Below are 18,455 nucleotides of genomic sequence, written 5' to 3'. Positions count from 1 at the left end.
TGACAACTTTTAAAAGAACAATTAGTACACCAAACAAGCTTTTTGCTGACAAACGCGGAAACTGCTGCTACATTTTTAACAATTATGTTTAAAATATATTACATCTCTTCTATGGCAGAAAAAGTGCTGACAATACTCTTATTTCCTTAAGAAAAGTCTACATAAGGTCTGCAGAAATAGATTTACAAAAGAAAGTATTTTTGAAGGGTTTTCCCCCTAAATGAAAGCAAAGGGCACATTTTTAACTCTATATGAATATGCAGTGTCTGATTTAAGTCTGCTGAAAATCACCATGTTCTCCGAGGTACACCTGAAGACAGATGACTGGAATAATTTGGGGAATTTTTCCATTATGCTGTACATTTAGACTTCAATGTCTGTCTCTAAAAGCTGCTGAGATATCTGTTTTCTCCCGTGACAGTTTTCCTTGGCATCACAATCACTTTGCACACATCTTCTTTGTAAAGCACAGTTAGTATAATCGCCTAATCACGACCTCAGCGAATTGAATGGTAAAATGGTAATGTTCCCATCACTTTGGGGGCCTGAATGTTTATCACACCATCAAAAGCACCTAAAACTTCTGCGCTAGTACACCATGCATGCCATGTAAGAATGTTGCAAGATACAAAAAAGTTCACATCAACATCACTGACATATTACACCATTCTTTTTTCTTGGGCTTTGGCATGTTTCAAGATACTTTCCCTAAATTGCTTCAAAAGTGGTAACGGAAGTGACAGGGACAAAAGGGAGATTCAAATCTTTAAAATACATTCATAAACAGATTCCATAAAAAAACCCCAACAAACTATCTTGAAAATCTTACGGTTTTACAGTAACTTTGTTCCATATAAATATTTGTCCTTCTTTGATTTAAAAAGGATAACCTAGGTGAAAGTTATCTGTTGGTCCGTTCAGCTTTCTGAAATTCATCATTAATGTCAGCTGGTTGTCTAGGAAACTCAATTATTCACCTCCCCAGCTGGCTGATTGACTTTACATTGTTTCATACTGTGGCTTTTCCAAAACTGCAGACCATTTTGATCTTTACATTTTTAATGTATTTAAGCAGCTTAAACATGATTGCTAACTATACGTATAAACTATTATACAGAAAAGCAAATATGCTTTGTAAGTCCCACAGGAGAAATCCCTGTCATCCTAAAAATTAAACACTCCACGACGTTTTAGGGAATGTCTGAGTACAGGCCTATAATTTCATAGATCACATGTTACATCATCTATTTCTTTAATTAATGAACTCGTGGCATCTAAATGTCCCATTAAGAAAAAATAATTTCACCACGATGGTGAACTAGTCAGTAAGATGGACAGAGAGATATTGTCTATTTTTCCCTGTAAATTATTTTACGACCATTAATAGAGGGGGGAAGCATTATCCTCATAAAGAGCATTTTAATATGACGCTGTCTCTGTTGCTTCCAGATAAGAGTTCACTGTGCCGTCAAACATACCTCCTAGAATAGTATCAAGCCAACTGTATTAACTCAACAGCTGTTTCAGAAAGAAAAAAAAATGAAACTGAGACATGGAAATTATTCTGGAGTCCATTATCACTTCATCATTGTAGTAGATGTCCAAGCCACGCTGATTTGTTCTACTTCTATTGCCTCTCCAGTGCACATACCTTGACAAGACTTCTCATCTGTTAATAATTTAAATCCTTTTCTGCAGCTGCAATCAAAACTGCCAACAGTGTTTTTACAGAAATGATCACAGCCTCCATTATTGGATTGGCATTCATCAATATCTGTAACAACAAAAAAAAAAGTGTATGAACAAATCAACACAGTACATTCAACATACTTCCACTGCCAGATCCAGAAAACAGTCACGTCCAATTGGTTAGAGAAGCCCAGAAACAAAATCTAGTGAGACTACTACAAATTTCAAGGAAGATCAGATCCAGCTCTTAAAAATGATGTGGCCCATTCAGCCCCACAACAGTGTTACTTGTTTTCATTTAACATATTGTTGTCAGTTACCTTTGGGTACACGTATTCACAAAAGACCGTTTCCCTAAGTTCTGTTTGGAAACACTTTGACTTAAATGCTCTCTAACAGGCTTTAGCTTTCTAAACATTCTCTCCATTTCCTCTTCCTAAGCCCTGCAGAAGTCTGACAGAGGAGACTTCCTGAGCTACGCTGTCCTTTTCATGCTAATATTAGAATGAGTTCTTTATCTAATATTAATTGACTCAGGCATGAGGATTCCATCGTTTTTGCCTTGGAGAACAGTCTTAACATCTAATTACTGCGAAATGTATTCTAATATACAACATAAATGTCCCTTTGCTCCTTTCCAGTTCTCTCTTTAGAGCCACTTGGAGCAGTATAAATAATTCTACTCACATATCCCTGTGTACACACTGATATTTACTCACAAACTTCTCTAATACCCAGCTGACTACGGGTAAAGTAGCAGACTATTGGACCGTATGCCTATAAGAACCTACACGCCGTCCTCTCCCAGTACTGACCTCTACTTTACCACAGACCTGTATTATCTCCTACCAACCCTGATCCATAAAAAATGAGGCCATCTTGATGTGGGGGTGGAAGTGGTGAGGGGGAGGGCAGAGCCGCAAAGATTCTTCGCACACGATGCACCTGATGCGATGGAAACTGTGCCTCTGCCCCTGGCTGTAGTCATTTCTTAGGCTGGATTACACATACTGGCTTTCCTCTGGACACTGGATTACGTTCATTTGGAGATGAATACCTTACAGCGAGCTGCTAGTACACATGTCCACGAGCTGGGGGGGGACAGACAATGGGGGCAGGTAATAGAAGTCACCTTTACATGTCTTCCCATCAAACTGGAGCATGAATCCAACAGGACAGCTGCAGTGAACTCCCGTTGATGTATCTTTACACGTACGATCACAGCCGCCGTTATTTACTGCACACGTTTCTAGCCAAGAAGATAAAGCTGAAGTTTGCTCAGGGATATTATAACGGTAAGAAAAAACATCATGTGATACAAGGCACGGTTCCAAGCACACTGCTGTTCAACCACATTTAGTCTAGTATACATGAGCAACTACTTAATACATGTGTTGGCAAAATCCCTGCCTCAGCTCTGTCTGGTTTTTTTTGCGGAGACTCTACGAACTAAGATATTGCCTCTGGATATCCTCATCCTTAAACACAAATCCCCACTCCTTGATGATAAATCTGTTCCTGTCAGTCTGTCTCCTTATGCCCAAACACAATCCTGGCTGATCCTCTGACACTTCCCACCAATGCTCAGACACCTGGTTATGTTCAGCACTACTAAACCAGTTTTCTTAAATCCCTTCCAACACACCTTCACATGCTACCTGTGCTCCCAGTCACGGTGGATTACACCCACACTAAGCGTTCCTTCAGGCTCGTGACCCAGCTGCCATCTCAACCTAATTTCCTCTAACTTCCTCCTATGCAAACTACGTCTAAATCTCACCAAAACTTTCTAGCGAACAACCTAGAATACAGTTCTTCACATCGAACTAAACAGAAACAACTCACTCTCTGGCATTCATCCTCTCGTAGTCGGTCTAACCGCCTCAGTCAGGCTCACAACCTTTTCTCTGGCTGGACAAATGCAATTTTATCCAGCACATATTGATTCAGAGAGCTGCAAAAATCATTTTCTCTGTCTGCTTTTTGAACTCCTCTTCCTAGTTCTGTCTCCTAGTTTTCTGCAGCACTGAGTATACGCTACTTATTCTCGAGTTTTGAGACCTTTACCAGTTCATTCCCTCCCAGTCTCTTGTCTCACATTCAATATTGAGTGGCTGTGTCCAACTTCCACGCAAAGACAAAATGCCTCTTCTTTCTTCCTCTTTCCACAGAAATGTTTGGGGTTTTTTTGTTTTGGTTTGTTTTTTGTTTTTGTTTTGTTTGGTTGGGGGTTTTTTTGGGGTTTTGTTTTTGTTTGGGTTTTTTTATTGGTTTTTTTTGTTTGTTTTTTTTTTTTAAATGAGGCTATTCACTTATTAGTCTAAATATGGATTCAGGAGCTCAGCCCTATACTTTTGGTAGTTTCCTTCCTCAGCCTCCATGCTCCATGCCACTTCTGTGGCAAATGCCAATAAACACAGTAAGTCATCCTGACTGCCTGGAGTCCAGGCTTTTGAGAGGCGGACATTCACAGACCCAGCTGCCCTGAGACCACAGCGATTGTTTCTCATGCCAGTGCCTTCCCAGCAGTGGCAGACCCTCACAGGCCGGCATTCTGGGCCAGATGCGAACACCTCTAGGAAGAATAAGATGGCCTTGTACCCTAACAAGCCCTTCTAGATGCAATCCACCACTGGGCCCAATTCTTCTCCATGCAGAAGTATACCTCCCACTGAAGAGAAGCAGGTAAAACACCGCTTCCTCCACAATCACTTGGCTAAAGCTGCAGCACAAAAGGGACTGTACTACATTCCCATGATGAATTAGAACCATGGAAACATACAGTGCTTCAAGGGCAAGTTCCTGACCATCATCACAAACAATGTATATAGTTTCTTATACATTATGGAACAACATTATTTCCATAAAAGGGAGTGGAGAATCTCAGGCAGAATTCAGCCCAGAGCTATGATGGTTACATAAAAAAAACCCAATTCTTCAATCTAAGAGGTTTCATCAAACAGCAAATTTATTTTGGATAAGCACTTTTACCCATGAGCAACCGTCGCTTCACCCTCTTGTCCACATCAGCTCCTGCTGTAGTGTTTCCCTCAGATATTTCAACAGCAGCCTCTTCCCTCTCTGTCAGGAACATGAAAAAAGCAAGTAAGTAAAGGTGCCCTGACCAGAAGCCTCATCTGCTATCCAATACGTACACACATGCAAACAGCTGCATTGTGCGCTGAATTGTCAGAGACAGTTTGAACTGACTAGGCAGAAATATAATTTTTTTTTAAAAGAAAGTAGTAAAAAAAAAAAAAAAAACCACGAAGACCCTTCAGTCAAAACCATGAGAATACTTTGCTTTTGTTGCTTCCTTACAACTCAAGTTTGCTTCAGTATTCTTAACAAAACAGAAAGCGTGCTACAGATGTGGCGAACAGCAAGAAGATGAAAGAACTAATTGAACTGTCACGAACTGCTCTGTTAAGAGCACACTACCATCATCTATCATGGACTAATACAAGGGCCAGCCAGTTAAGCCTCAGCATTTGATTTCAATCAACAGACAACAAACTCTTCCAGAGACTGGAGGAGTTTATAAATCTTAAGTGCTCTCTTTACTGGATAAGCGCCTTGCAAAAATTGTTCTTTAATTGAATTCAGAGTTCTGGTTTTAACACACATACTGCTTGGTTACACTCTCTGGCTCATGCTATACGAGAAACTGAACCTAAAATATCCTAGAGGGAAGGGAATCTTCTTTGGTTAGTGACAGGCCTCATGCTTCAGAGGGACCAGTGATAATTACAGACTGCAGTAGCATTAGGCAAGGAATCATATAGGGAAGCACAGGTTGCCTGGACACAACTGCCTCATTCGGGCACTAGCAGGTTTCTTAGGTTTGGATTCCTTGACATATTCGAACCATACTATTACGAGGAGCAATAATCATGCACAAACAGCAATGCCACTCCACTCTGGAGTTAGTCATCAACAGGAAACTACTTCCCTCTCCTGTATACTGACCCAGGCATGTTTTCCCATCCACATGCATGATGTACTTGGGGTGACATCCACAAATAGGCCCATTATCAGCATCGTCACATGTATGTTGACAGCCACCATTTCCATGATTACATGTCACTAGGAAGAAAGTATATGTTACATCTCACAATTACTTCCAGCATCTTTGAAAGACAGTGTGCAATGATGTCTCCATTTGACCATCCGATACACCTTCCTAACGTGTCCCTTTCCTGAAGAACTGTGTGAGACCGAAACACTGCAGAGCTCTCTTGTGCAGCTGAACTTCCCGTCATTATGAATGACGGCACAACTCCCAAACTACAGATACTGTAGCAACCAATAGACTGGTGTGACAGTGTCCAGCAAAGCCATTGATCTAGTCTAATTCAAGTGCACACAATTTAGGCGTGTCATCCCAGTTTAGCTATAACATACCAAATCCCACATCACTGCAAACAGAACACTACTTGTTCACTTTGGGAAACCATAAGCATATGCAGAATGTTGCATACAAATGCAGCTCCTCTGGTTCTTGGACAGTTCAAATCCTGGTCGGCATTCACAGGCAACTCCTCCTTTGGGCGTTTCTCTACAGATGTGGGCACAGCCATGATCTTTATTCATGCAGCTCATGCCTTCTGCAAAACAGGACAAGTGCAAGAGCATCAGCACCCTCAGCACCTCTGTGTGAGGGCAACAGTCAGATAAAGTCAGTTCAATACACACACAGACAACAGCCTGCTACTACTGGGAAGACTCCACAGTGTTAGGACAAGAAGTACAAGCTTACAGACAGGCAAGGCAGAAAGTCCAATCCTGTAAAGTCAATGGCCCCAAGGTTTCTTCACCTGCGATCTTTTCTGTGCTCATGTTCTTTGACTGCAAGGTCAAAAAGCAACATTTCTAAATTCGTACAGCACCTGCATTCTCATCCAATGCTCTCACTTTATACCAGTGTTTATAAAACCTCCTCATTTCTTTTATAAAAATTGCAAGGTGGCTGATACCTGGCAAGATCAAAGCCTAAAGTAAAGTTCTTATTTCTCTGCTTAGAAGAGCAGCCACCAGACACAGGAATGCCTAGGCCGACAGTCACAGAAGTCATCCCTGTTTCAATTACTGGCCTACAAAGCAGATTCCCAACATCATAACCCACCTCAGCTGTGACCAAGTAGTGATCAGGCAGTCATGTATATTGTACATACGCTGTATGTCAATTCTCTTTTTTGTTAACCGTTCTGGTTTTGGGGTTTTTTTCCTGATTTCAATAAATACCTCCCAAAATAGCCCCACTGGGTTCTGTATTTCTACACACCTTTATGGCTGGACAGAATTTAGTGCCAGTGCCTGCTTTAGCCAAATGAAAAAGCAATGTGACACTAGTGACTTTCTTCCTTTTAGTGCACCTCCTAAATACATCCTGTCACTTTTGCCTCTGACAGTTACAAGCTGTTCATGCACCAGCACTCAATGACTGCCAGTCTGGCAGTCTGTCTGGCCTTTGCAAAAAGTTAAAAGTTGATTGAACAGGGAGGAATTGTTCCTAGAATTATCATAAAAACTTCTTTCACCTTGCCCCATGGTTCAGCTAAATCAATGCCTTTGCTGTTGGCAAGACAGTGACACAATTTGTACGCACACAACTTAAAACTACACAGCAGCTGGCTATCAAATGGGATCATTAAACCAAATTAAAAGAATAGTTTTTCTTCTAACAGTACACCACAGATTTTTTTCCTGAAGTCTTCTATAGTGCTACAAAATTGGGAGAGAAGACGACCCGATGCTCTCCTCGGGTATACAGAGAGCACACCTTCGCCATCAAATTCTCTGGCTTGGTGCATTTAGCTTTTTAAAGACATGTTACACCAGAATGCTCGCTCTTCTTCGTGAGAACACTTCATTTGAGAAGACTAAGAGCAGCATACTTTGGCTGCAAGGGCTTATCCCACATTACCTCAGTGAACTTTTACTGAGTTGAGCAGATGTGCAGTCAGAGAGAGAATCGAAAGGGTGATCGTGCTGCTAAAAAGGGATTGCGTGAACAATTCCACACCCTATATATTTTTTAAACTCACAAAGCCCTTTTTGCAGCTTTATTACTAAACGAAAGAAAAACACTGTATCCGCAAGCAGAGGTCGGCTTTGTCACCATTATCCCATTACACTTCAATTAGGTCCTTGCTCTGCACACGACTGTTCTCGCCATCTGAAGCACAAGCTACGTACCCTTTCTCTGTTAAGGCAGCTTTAAGCAACAAAAGAGTGGATATCGCAGAGCCTAGATTATTCTGCTCTACTGGCTTTTTGATTCCTTTCCCACAGTGAGAAGTCCATAGAAGCCTAACGAGACAATGACGCTTCAAATCCTGCGGCACACAGACACAGCCCAAGGAGCCCACATGAAAGCTGTCATCTATTATTGTGCTGTCAGCCAAGGAAGGGGACAACCTATGAGGCCACAAATTAGCCTCATTAACTCTTGTGTTTTTGTGACATTTCTGTTCTTAAGCATGCAATAGGGTTTGGTCTGTTAGCTCAGAGGCGTTAGAAAGCATTAAGAGAATTAGCAGCTTAGTTTCTGTTAACAAAGTTTGGGGGTTTTTGTCTCTATTGAGCTACCAAAGGGGAAACTGTTCAAGCAGGTACTTTGGTAAAGTTCACTGACATCAGACATTTGGTTTAAATGCCCAATTTGGGATTGCTCCGTTCCGAGTCAGTAGAATTCAATCAGATCTCCACAGAAGGGTAAAAATGCGCTTCCCAAACCAGGGCATATTTTAATAACAGAGTACCCATTGTGTAACAAGGTACATGACCAAATCCACCAAAATCTAGCTGACCCAGAAGGCAGCATTTCATAGAAGATACGTGCATCCACACATTCTAGCAATTACTATGAAGCTGCTGCTTGTTTCCAAAGGCAGTAGATTTCTACTCAGCTCCATTGTATAAGGTTGTATTAAAGAAATGTCTGTAAAACCATAAATGCTGTGTGACTGCAAACACCTTCATGGACACAAAGTCTCCCAGGTTACATTGTTCCAGAGCTGTTGCAATGGCAGATTGTGGTCCAGAACCAAACACCAAACAAATTTTGGTCAAATCCCACCACATGCTCCCCAGACGCACAACTTCTCTTGCAGGAGACCCTGCCCTACTGACATGCAAGTTTCTGGGGATGGAATCCATCTCTTCATTGCCACAACCACAGCCAAGAGAGCTGAATCCAGTGCCTGCCCCCAAGCCAGATCAGTCACTTCTGATGACCGGACCTTCACGAAGTTATCCAGGAAACCTCAGTGAGATCTGAGCACTCCTATCACTGGCAAGACAGGCAAAAACCTGGCACGGTATTTCTTTATCAGGTCACGTTGAAGTAAGCTCTTCCGTGTATGACCTGTGTTTAAATCTTTGTCTTTTACACAGAAGATGTAGAGACATCACCACCAATCTGCTAAGAATATTAAGGCTCCATTTAGGGCACATTCAAACAAGCGCTCAATAGGACAGAGGGAGAGGATGTAATTGTACAAAGAACTACCAGAGCTTGTCAGAAGCACCCTCTAATAACCAAATGGCGGGAAGCATCAGCACAGCCAGCAGAACAGGAACAAGTCAGGCTTTTTTCATGCTTTCTACACCCTTGTGTTACGGCAACTTTTGCCAAAAATTTTTTCTAGTTATCACTGTTCTCCACAGTCAGAAGGACTTTAATAGCAACAACAGAGATGGTGCCCTACGTACGAGTTTTCAGTCCACACAGTGATTTCAAATGTGGCTTTCATCTTGCAGGTCCAATTCACTCCCACTGATTCAACCCAACAAGTAGATAGCTACAACTGTGCAATACCACAAGGGAGAGTCGCAAGATCTGTCATCCATAGCAAGAGCAACCACAAGATTTAATACATATTTACTCATGAAAAACTCTGTTTTCCTTCAAAATTTTGTATTCTGTAATATGGAGCAAGTTAAACACAGAAACAAGCTACACGTGCATAGCTGTCCTGCCAGCCACTGTAACAGCCTCCCAAAGTAAATCCATTCTCCCACATATAGATGAAGACAGCCAAGAAAAAAAAAAAAAAAAATAGGATTGTGCACAACTTCCCAAGACGCACTCTGAGCTCCTGTGGTTTAAGCAGGGGCTAGGCAGAACCACCAAGCGCCTCAGAGCACCCCTGTGCTTCGAACCAATACAATCATATCAGATGAAAAAATCAACTTTAATTGTCAAACCCCTCTCATAGCTACCAGATCTCAAGTCCCGTGTCACAGCAGGTAACAGGGAACACAGAAATTAATTGCAGATAGGCTTGGAAGAGCAGATGACTCTTGGGCTCCCCTGTTACGCTGGTCGTCAGGAGGACTACCACAGCCCCAAGCCTCTCTCTCTCCTACCTGAACTCCAGGTCACTCTTTTCTGTGTATGTAAAGGCCAGAAAGGCCAGACCTAGGAAGGTCTCTCAAGCATTAATGTGTGCACCGTCTGAGCTGGGAGACAGGGAAGGAAATACTCCCTTATACTGCAGACAAGAAGCAAAACTGAATAGATGGTCTAGGTGGTAGGTACCAAATGCTGTTCAGATCAATCCTATGAGGTCTCAACAGAAAACTAATACAGTGTATATGCTGAGAGATGCAAACACAAGGCAGAGGATCGAAGACCTAGGAACGAGCACAAAAGCGAAGAACAAAGTGAGGGGAAAGATAACGTAATGAGATTTGGCTTACAACAGACCTGCCCACCCAAGGAAAAAAAAAAATTAATAAAATGTGGGGAATCCCGTGGAGCACATCTTCACAGTAATGAGGGGGAGGCGGAAGGGAAACAGTCACAGCATGATAACCTGAAAAAAAATGGCTTTTCAAAAAACCAAAACAAACAATTCTGTATTTTGGTATGAAGAAAAAAAAAAAAAAAAGGCATTTCAGGCAAAAACAGTAAGGGCTTTTTTCTTAAGACTGGTATACATAAAAATATATTTAATTTAGTGATTTTTAGGAGAAAATACACTTTCCCCCCCCCTCCGGCTTTTCTTTTTTCAAAGAAAAAAAAAGACTAAGTTAAGTGGAAATTTGGTATTATGGAAAACATTGAAAGAAATTAATTGCATCTTTAAAAAGAACAGAACAAAGGTAGTATTCCAAAGGTACAATTTAGGGAGCAAATATGAATGACAGGAAATGCTGCTGCTGTTAGTTCAGGAGAGTAGAATGTACTCAAGTAGCAGTAAATAACAGCAGAAAGAGGTGGAAGTTTTTCCTCCCTTGGCATCGGATGAGACAAGGAGTTCAGGCAAGGGATTTTTATCCTTAAATTCATCATCCATGCACACACACAGAGACACATCAGTGCTATCAAGGCAACATGAAGGAAAGCGCCCTGCCCCATCACTGCAGCCTTCCTGCTTGTCCCCACCGCTGGCTCAGCTCCTCCGGTGGCAAGCTGAGCAACGGCCCGAGAGATCACAATGCACCAGCAGAACCCCGTGAGACCAAGCCCAGCACCAAGCTAAGAATACAAATTCTTAATTCAAACAAAAGATCAATTCAGCTACGTCAGATGACAGCCACCTCAGCACACTCATCTGTGGATGGCCATATATGTCTATAAATGTTGATCTCTTCACTATGGGGATTTTTAAAGTGAGATTTGTTTATTCATGCTCAGATTCCTCTTATACTTATGCCAACGATAAGCCTTAGATTAAAGAAAGCTTCGCAGCTTTAAATACTTCTTCGTAAGATATTCACTGTACAGTTCAATGGACAACTCCCTGATCTGAGCAACCACTTTAAAGTATTCCCTAAAGGCATCCAAAATAATTTTGTTCAATCTGATGTCTGATTAGATATCCAAGGCTCTCTGATCTCTCAAAGGTTGCTTCATAAAGGTTTCACTCAAAACAAAGAACGTGATTTAAATGCCTTTGGGGCTGACAAACAATAAATCTCTTAAACTGAAACCTAAACACTGTACGGGGAATCTAAAAGGTACCTGAAGGTAACTAAAAGGTATTGCCCTGTAACTAAAGCCAACGGAAACGGTCAGAACTCACTGTCCTTCAATTTGTTGCCGTTCCCTGGACCAGGACACAGCTTAGTGGCACAACAGAGCATAAAGTAGAGCAAGAGTACAGCAGCACAGCCTTTAACAAGCACAACGCTGCAGACATACAGGTGGGATCAAAGGGGCAGAAGGGATGTAAAGAGTCTTCAAAGTCACTTAGAAGATTCTTGCACACTGTTCCTTTTAAAAAGAGCGAGGACTTCAAGACCCTTCACAGCTTTGAAAAACTCAACTTAAAAATACTTTTGAAACAGCTTTAGAGATTTTGCAGTTAGTTTCTGTCAGAAACTCCTGCTTGGTGCCCGGAGGGAAGCAGACAGTACCTTCTGAGCGGTGGATGCACGTATGCTGGTTATCACTTAGAAAGAACCCTTCCTTACAGCGACATTCATAGCTCCCCACAGTGTTGACACAAACATGCTGGCAACCACCGTTGTTGAACATGCATTCATCCGTATCTGAAAGACAGAGAAGAGAGAGATCGGCTTTGTAGTAAGACCAATGCACTCATATTGGCAGCAGCCGCTCAATACGCAGTACAGACAGACATCTGCTTGGCATGTAACCACCCAGGCAGTTTGACACCCCAGGCTAGCCTGTTTGCTGTTGGTGTTGTGCTGTCACCCTTGGGAAAGTATATTTTTGCTGCTGCTCTTCCCCTGTTTGCAGTTTGCCCCATCAGTCACAGGGCCCCCAAGAAACACTGGCCAACTAATCCGAATTGCTGGTTATAACTGAGGCAGAGTCGCCTCGGTGGAGCCAGAAGCAGGGCTCCACACTCCACCTACCCGCAGGTACCCTGCCTCTTGGTGCAGCAGGACAGCACTGCCGCCCAGCAGCCCAGCACATTTACATCTAGGCTGAGCATCCGTACATGGTTCTATCTTGCTCAGCAGGACATATCTTTGGCTCCAAACCCATGCAAGCTACAAAAGGTGTTTTTCCAGAAAGCTCCCCACTCTGAAGCAAAGGTGGAACAAGAAAAATACAAACCTCAAAATAAACTGAAGCTTAAAACCTATCCCCTGCTCCTTACTTTCAGTCTAGCTAGAACTCACACACCACATCTGTTCTGACACTCAGTTTGATTTATGAACCTCCTCCCTCAACTCTAAGTCACCACCACTTACCATCACGGCTGCTGCTGTGTTTACTGACTGCTGTCAAGGACCACAGCAGAAGTTCTGGAAATACTTTTAATGTTGATTTTGCAATATTCAGAACTTCAACAATACCAGAGAATATAGAAAAGCTCTGCTTGCAAGACAACCAAGAGAAACAAAGAGTAGAAAAACTTCAGCTAAGCTTCCTAAACAACAGGATGCTCATCCCAACCTCCGATTCTTCGGAATTTTACCCCTTAGTAAGTGCAGGTTCTTGTAACCACTACCAGCAAAGAATTTTCCTATCCTAATCTTCAAAATGCCAATTTGAACAGGAAGTAAAAATGGTCAGTCCCTTAAAAAAACCAGGACAAAACGTTGCTGAGGCAAAGCTCTGGTCTCATGCGCAAATTTAGATGGAACATCATGTTTGCTCCCTGCTCTGTTCATTGTTCCTGAGCTAACAGTACAATGTTTTTAATTTAACATTGTAGTATTTCTGGCATAAACCATCTGTCTTCTAAAAAAGGAGAGAGAGAAAGGCTTTTAGTAAGAAGCATAACATAGTATTACAACAGACTTAATTTCTGCTGAAGGCAATGAATAAGCCAATTGGATGCAAAAGAATGTGACCTGCTGTAGCAAAGACAGCGGCTGACATATCTCCATCACAGAGAAGCTGAGTATTTTAGAGTTCTGCAGTGATGTGAATATGCAAACAATCATGAATAAACAGCCACCATGAGTCTTTAGTACTACAGATTTGAACTCCAGCAGATGTTTCTGTCTCACAGGCTTTGGAAAGCTTTCAAAAAAATCATCTCTTTCCAACAAGTAATTGTCTATTTGGCTTAAACCCAGGCATACAGACGAGATCTTCAAAAATAAGGGTGAGAGGAGGGCAACCCTGGCGTGAACAAAGTAAATAAACAGATTAAGAGAAGATGTGATCCAATTTGCTGCATGCCAAAATATTTATTTAACATTTACATCGCATCTCAAAATTGGCAGGTCAGTGGTAAAAACTTCATTGTATATCAGTGACATTTTATTTTACTTTAAAAAGTCTGCCACGCAATACTGACCAGCTTCCCAGTAACATAGCAGGTGGTAGATTTTGGTCAGAGTTATGTCTAGGTCTTACTGATCACAAACAAGCCAGCTGAAGTATGCTTTAGAGGGGCTACTGGATACAAAGAGAATACACCCTTTGGTGGCATTCTAGGAGGCAACATGTTCCTTCACATTCAGCCCTTCATGGTAACCTCAGCTGAACTCCACTGTGTGCTTACACAAATGCGCTAGAGAAAAATAAGATGGCCTTCCTGTTATTTTAAAGGATCAGCAGACATTTTGCTTCCCCCTCTACTTTCTTTAGTGAAATACTTGGAAATTAGCGACTTCATCCTCTCATCCACTCACAGTGTAATAAAATCAATATGTGGACATGCACTAGGTTCCCAGCAGGTGAAACCCAGCACAATCCCACTGAAGACTCCAGATCTTTTCTGATTTGTCCCAGCAGAAGATACAGCCCAGGGATGGTCCGAGCCCCGATCTGATATGCCACACACTAGCGGGAAATAGCCCAGCCAAGCTAACTACAGTCTTAGAATTATGCTGCGAGAGCAGGTTTCCCTCTGACAGACATGGACACGGAAGCCTGCCTGGGCACATCCATGCTCAGTGCAGCAGAAGAGGAAAAACTGAGCCATCTCTGAAAAAGTAAATGGGACAGGTACCACAGCGCCGGGCAGAGCCACACGGGGTACCCGGCGTAGGTGCTGGAAGCAGGACAGCTTCAGCAACATGAGGCTCTGTCCCAGGGAAATAACACCAGCCCCATGCCACACTGCCAGCAGGCTGGGAACTCCTGCATTTCTGTACACTGCTGCACCATGTGCTGGAGAATACCACCACAGTACAACCACAAGGTCTCACTATCCATTTTTAAAGATTTTCACCTGCTGGCACACAAAAAAGCCAAGGAAACTATCTCGGTGCTAAATAAAGAAAAGGAGGGTGAGAGAGAGAGTGTGCATATGCAGGGTCAAGGGAGTGTTGTCAGGATTGAACATATTTCCAGAGTTGCATATTTTGCTTCACACGAACCACCCAGGCAAACTCCAAGCATTTGGCTTAGTCCCTCTGTACTTCAATGGCCTCTATCATATACAGCTACTGCACACTCCTAATTGTCCTTTCCTGACAATTTGCATGCCAGGAAGCACTCAGACACAGTAAGAGTGAGAAGCCCACACCTGACAGATGTACGAGAAAAAAGTGATGGCACAGTTTAACCCAAACCACTTAACAGAAACGTAGCACAATTTCCCTTTCTCCTACAAAGGCCGGGAAAGAGTCACACTGGGATGGTGCATCAGTACTGGGAATTCCGTAGTCCCATATGTGATACTCTTTTCCAGGTGAGCTGATTCAGCCCAACAGATCGCCATGCATTTCCCATGGATGCAGTTAAAGGATTACGTTAGCATCACCACTCACAGTGTTACTGAACGCGCTTCTTACCTAGGCAGTTGTGGCCATCATGAGCCAACATAAAGCCATCGTAGCAAGTACAGCGGTAATTTCCTGGAATGTTGAAACACTCATGGACACAGCCTCCATTGAAGTCATTATCACATTCATCAATGTCTAAGGAATAAAACAAAAGTCAATATGATGGATGCTTCCCTGAGTGTTACAGACAGAGATGCGACTGCATAGATGCGAGCAGCAACTGCTGTCCAAAATAATCATTGTCTTGCAAATAGGCCATACTTAACGTATTACTTGCTGCATGTTTCTGAAGAGTGACAAAATGCCCTGAGATTCCCATGTAGCTTTACCTTGTATTTTTTAAGGCTGCTGGTTAAACAACAAACTAATTATTAGACCAAGTAGCATTACTAGATGAAAAGCCATATAATCTGTTTGCCTCTGATTTTGTAAACAAGAAGGAAATCAGGTGCAGGAACAATGACTATTTTGATTTAAAATCATTCTCCATACTCTAAGCCATTATTTTTAACGGCTCCACCTTCTTAGAAATACCTCATGCTGACACAGGCAGAGCAAAATGCTTCGGTCACTTTACCTTCACATTTCTTCCCTTCGCCAGTGTAACCCACTTTGCACGTGCACTTGTACAGCTTTGGGGTGTTTTGACAAATAGCATCGGGGTGGCAGTCATCAAGCCCCAGGGCACACTCATCCACATCTGTGAAAAGACAGGGTTCAGAATGGACGTCAGAAGCTGGAGACCAAAGCGTGTCTCCTGTACACATCACTGACGAGATGACGTAAGGTTGAGCAGCTGTTTGTGGCATGTGCGTGCATATTATATGTATTTTTAAGTCTGGACAGAAATATGCAGAGGCCGTATCGGAATTTAAATTTGTATAACGCTCTACCTGCATATAGATGTATTTCTACGCAATTCAGATAAGTTTGTGTTAAGCTTCTCTACCCACTTATAAATACATCAACAATAATCTATTATGGGCTAGGTCCTCCATGAGATTTAGCTGACAGTTTTACAGAGACTCGTTAGAGACTGTTAATCTTTCTGGCTAACAATAAACAGTTAGTGAAAGAGTTCTCAATCACATCCCTGACATCACCCTCAGGAAGCCCAGTGATTTTTAAACTAAGATGGGGTGTTTACAGAAATGTACTTTCAAAGTCACCACCAACACATTAAAAGACAGACTTACCATCAAACGGATGCATAATTTATAAATAATGCCATTTTTTAAAAATACGAGACAGGTATCTGTTGACCAACACTGCCAAATCACCTGGCCAGCCATCACAAAGCACAGCATACTGAACCAAAATATCCAGGTGGAAACTTCAGAGCAGAAAAAATGAGGAGAAAGAGGAAGCCCTAGAGATGAAGAAATGTAGACAGAAGAAGAGAAGGAAAAGTTACGGGCAGCAGCGGACATGAGTAGAAGTTTTTCACACAGCAGAGGAAAATTCAAACAGAGAAACAGGAAGGTTTCCAGCAACTGTTAAAAAGAAGAACTGCAAAAGCAGCACCCCACATAGGTATAAAAAATGACTCCTAAAACAAGAAGATGAATTGCAGGAATATCAGCAGAAGGTGGCAAACAGTCAGCCACTTTTTATAGTGGGGATCACTTTCTAACGGGGAATTTCAACGAGCACCTCTCCCATTTACAATTATAGCATTCATCTCTTCTTTTTTTTTTTTCCCCCCAATCACAAAATATGCCTGTAGCTACTGCAGTAGTTGCCAACCTCAGAAAGTATTCCTGTAGTTTTAACTCCTAATGCATTCGGCAGCAGGAGACAAGGCAAAGAGCCACTGCTAGAGCAGGAGCGCTCTCCTGGCTCTCAGGTGCACACAGAACTGGTATCAGCGATGGAGTCCTCAGATACTACCTCCAGAAAACAAAGGGAAGGTGGAAAACAACCAGAGAGAGTGGCTTCCTCTCAAAGAGGAAAAGTCAAGCCATTAAAAAATAGGGGAGGCAGTGAACTGAGGGAGCAAGTCACACAAGGAGGGGCGCAGGGAATTGCTGAGGGGACTCCAGCTAGTGGGATTCAGGCAGATGGGGCAGGAGGAAAGGATGGGTAAGGAAGGAAAGACAGCAGGCAGAAAGAAGTGTTAGCCACACGTGCTGGCTGCGTATCCCCTGCACGGAAAGCTCTCCTCTTCCCAGCCCCGGCCAGGGAGGCTGGGGTGGGGGGGTGTCTCAGAAAACACACGCCACAGACGGGGCTTCTTTCAAAGTTATGGCACAGAGACATCAACCAGACCCCATGCCAGCAGCAAAACGTCCGTTCTGCTATTTTATTTTCACACTGACCCTCTGTGGTCTGCAGCGCACAGGGAAGAACGGCAGTAAAAAAACGCAGCATTAATGCATACAGAATCCTGGAAAAGAGGGCTAGAAAATAAAAAAAAAAAAAAAAAAAAAAATCACTGGGCACAGGGAGCAAGATTTCCTCATGACGTGACAGTAGCCTGAGCTGGAGAGAGACCCTAGAGGAGGGAGACTGAGCAAACATCACAGCCTTCAAGTTGGCAGTAAGGCAGGCGCGGAGGAGGCTGCAGGAAGAATTACCGAGTTTATTCCTCGGCGACCGAGGGCAGCCGAAGCAGCGACAAACGCCGGCTTCGCTTCCCCGCTCCCTCGGCAAAGGTGAGACGCCGACCAGGTGCGGGACCCCCCGGGGGCCAGCCCCGCTGCCGGGCGACACCGGCGTGTGAAAGCCGCCGCCGGTGCCCGGAGCGACCACCCCCGCGCCACCTCACCTCGGGAACGGCCGCCGCTCGCCCACGGCTCCCCTTTCCTTCGCCCTCCAACCCCCCGCGCCCCTTACCCCAGCGCCCGCCCCGGCTGCTGCCCCCCGGCAGCCACGTCCAGGCGCCCCGCGGGGAAGCGCCGCCGCCCGGGGGTCGGGCACGGCCAGGTGCCCGGCGGGGGCAGCCGCTGTCCGGGGCTGAATGCGGGCGGGCGGCACTCACCGGGCAGCGGCAGGGCGGCGGGGGCGGCCGGCGCGGGCAGCAGCAGCAGCAGCAGCGGCAGCGCCCGCGCCCCCGCCGCGCCGGGGCGGCCGCCGGACCCCATCGATGGCGCTGCGGC

At 43.6% G+C, this 18,455-nt stretch overlaps 1 protein-coding gene across 3 annotated transcripts in view; it reads right to left on the bottom strand.

Annotated features, from left to right (window-relative positions):
• The window catches only part of SCUBE2 (signal peptide, CUB domain and EGF like domain containing 2), a 43,408-nt gene extending 24,953 nt beyond the window's left edge, over positions 1 to 18,455 (bottom strand). The window contains exons 1-9 of one of the 3 annotated variants that reach the window (XM_054201097.1): positions 18,338 to 18,455; positions 15,935 to 16,057; positions 15,367 to 15,492; positions 12,058 to 12,192; positions 6,171 to 6,296; positions 5,659 to 5,775; positions 4,681 to 4,770; positions 2,822 to 2,938; positions 1,652 to 1,774 (exon numbers count right to left, since the gene is read on the bottom strand). In XM_054201097.1, the coding sequence (XP_054057072.1) occupies positions 1,652 to 1,774; positions 2,822 to 2,938; positions 4,681 to 4,770; positions 5,659 to 5,775; positions 6,171 to 6,296; positions 12,058 to 12,192; positions 15,367 to 15,492; positions 15,935 to 16,057; positions 18,338 to 18,440 (1,060 nt within the window). In that variant the 5' untranslated portion in view covers positions 18,441 to 18,455. Of the gene's footprint in view, positions 1 to 1,651; positions 1,775 to 2,821; positions 2,939 to 4,680; positions 4,771 to 5,658; positions 5,776 to 6,170; positions 6,297 to 12,057; positions 12,193 to 15,366; positions 15,493 to 15,934; positions 17,675 to 18,337 lie in introns of those variants that run through there. The other 2 variants (XM_054201094.1, XM_054201096.1) reach the window with 2 other exon arrangements.

The sequence above is a fragment of the Rissa tridactyla genome, chromosome 4 (assembly GCF_028500815.1).
Source record: "Rissa tridactyla isolate bRisTri1 chromosome 4, bRisTri1.patW.cur.20221130, whole genome shotgun sequence".
Lineage (NCBI taxonomy): Eukaryota > Metazoa > Chordata > Aves > Charadriiformes > Laridae > Rissa > Rissa tridactyla.
This window is presented reverse-complemented; position numbering and strand designations above follow the sequence as displayed.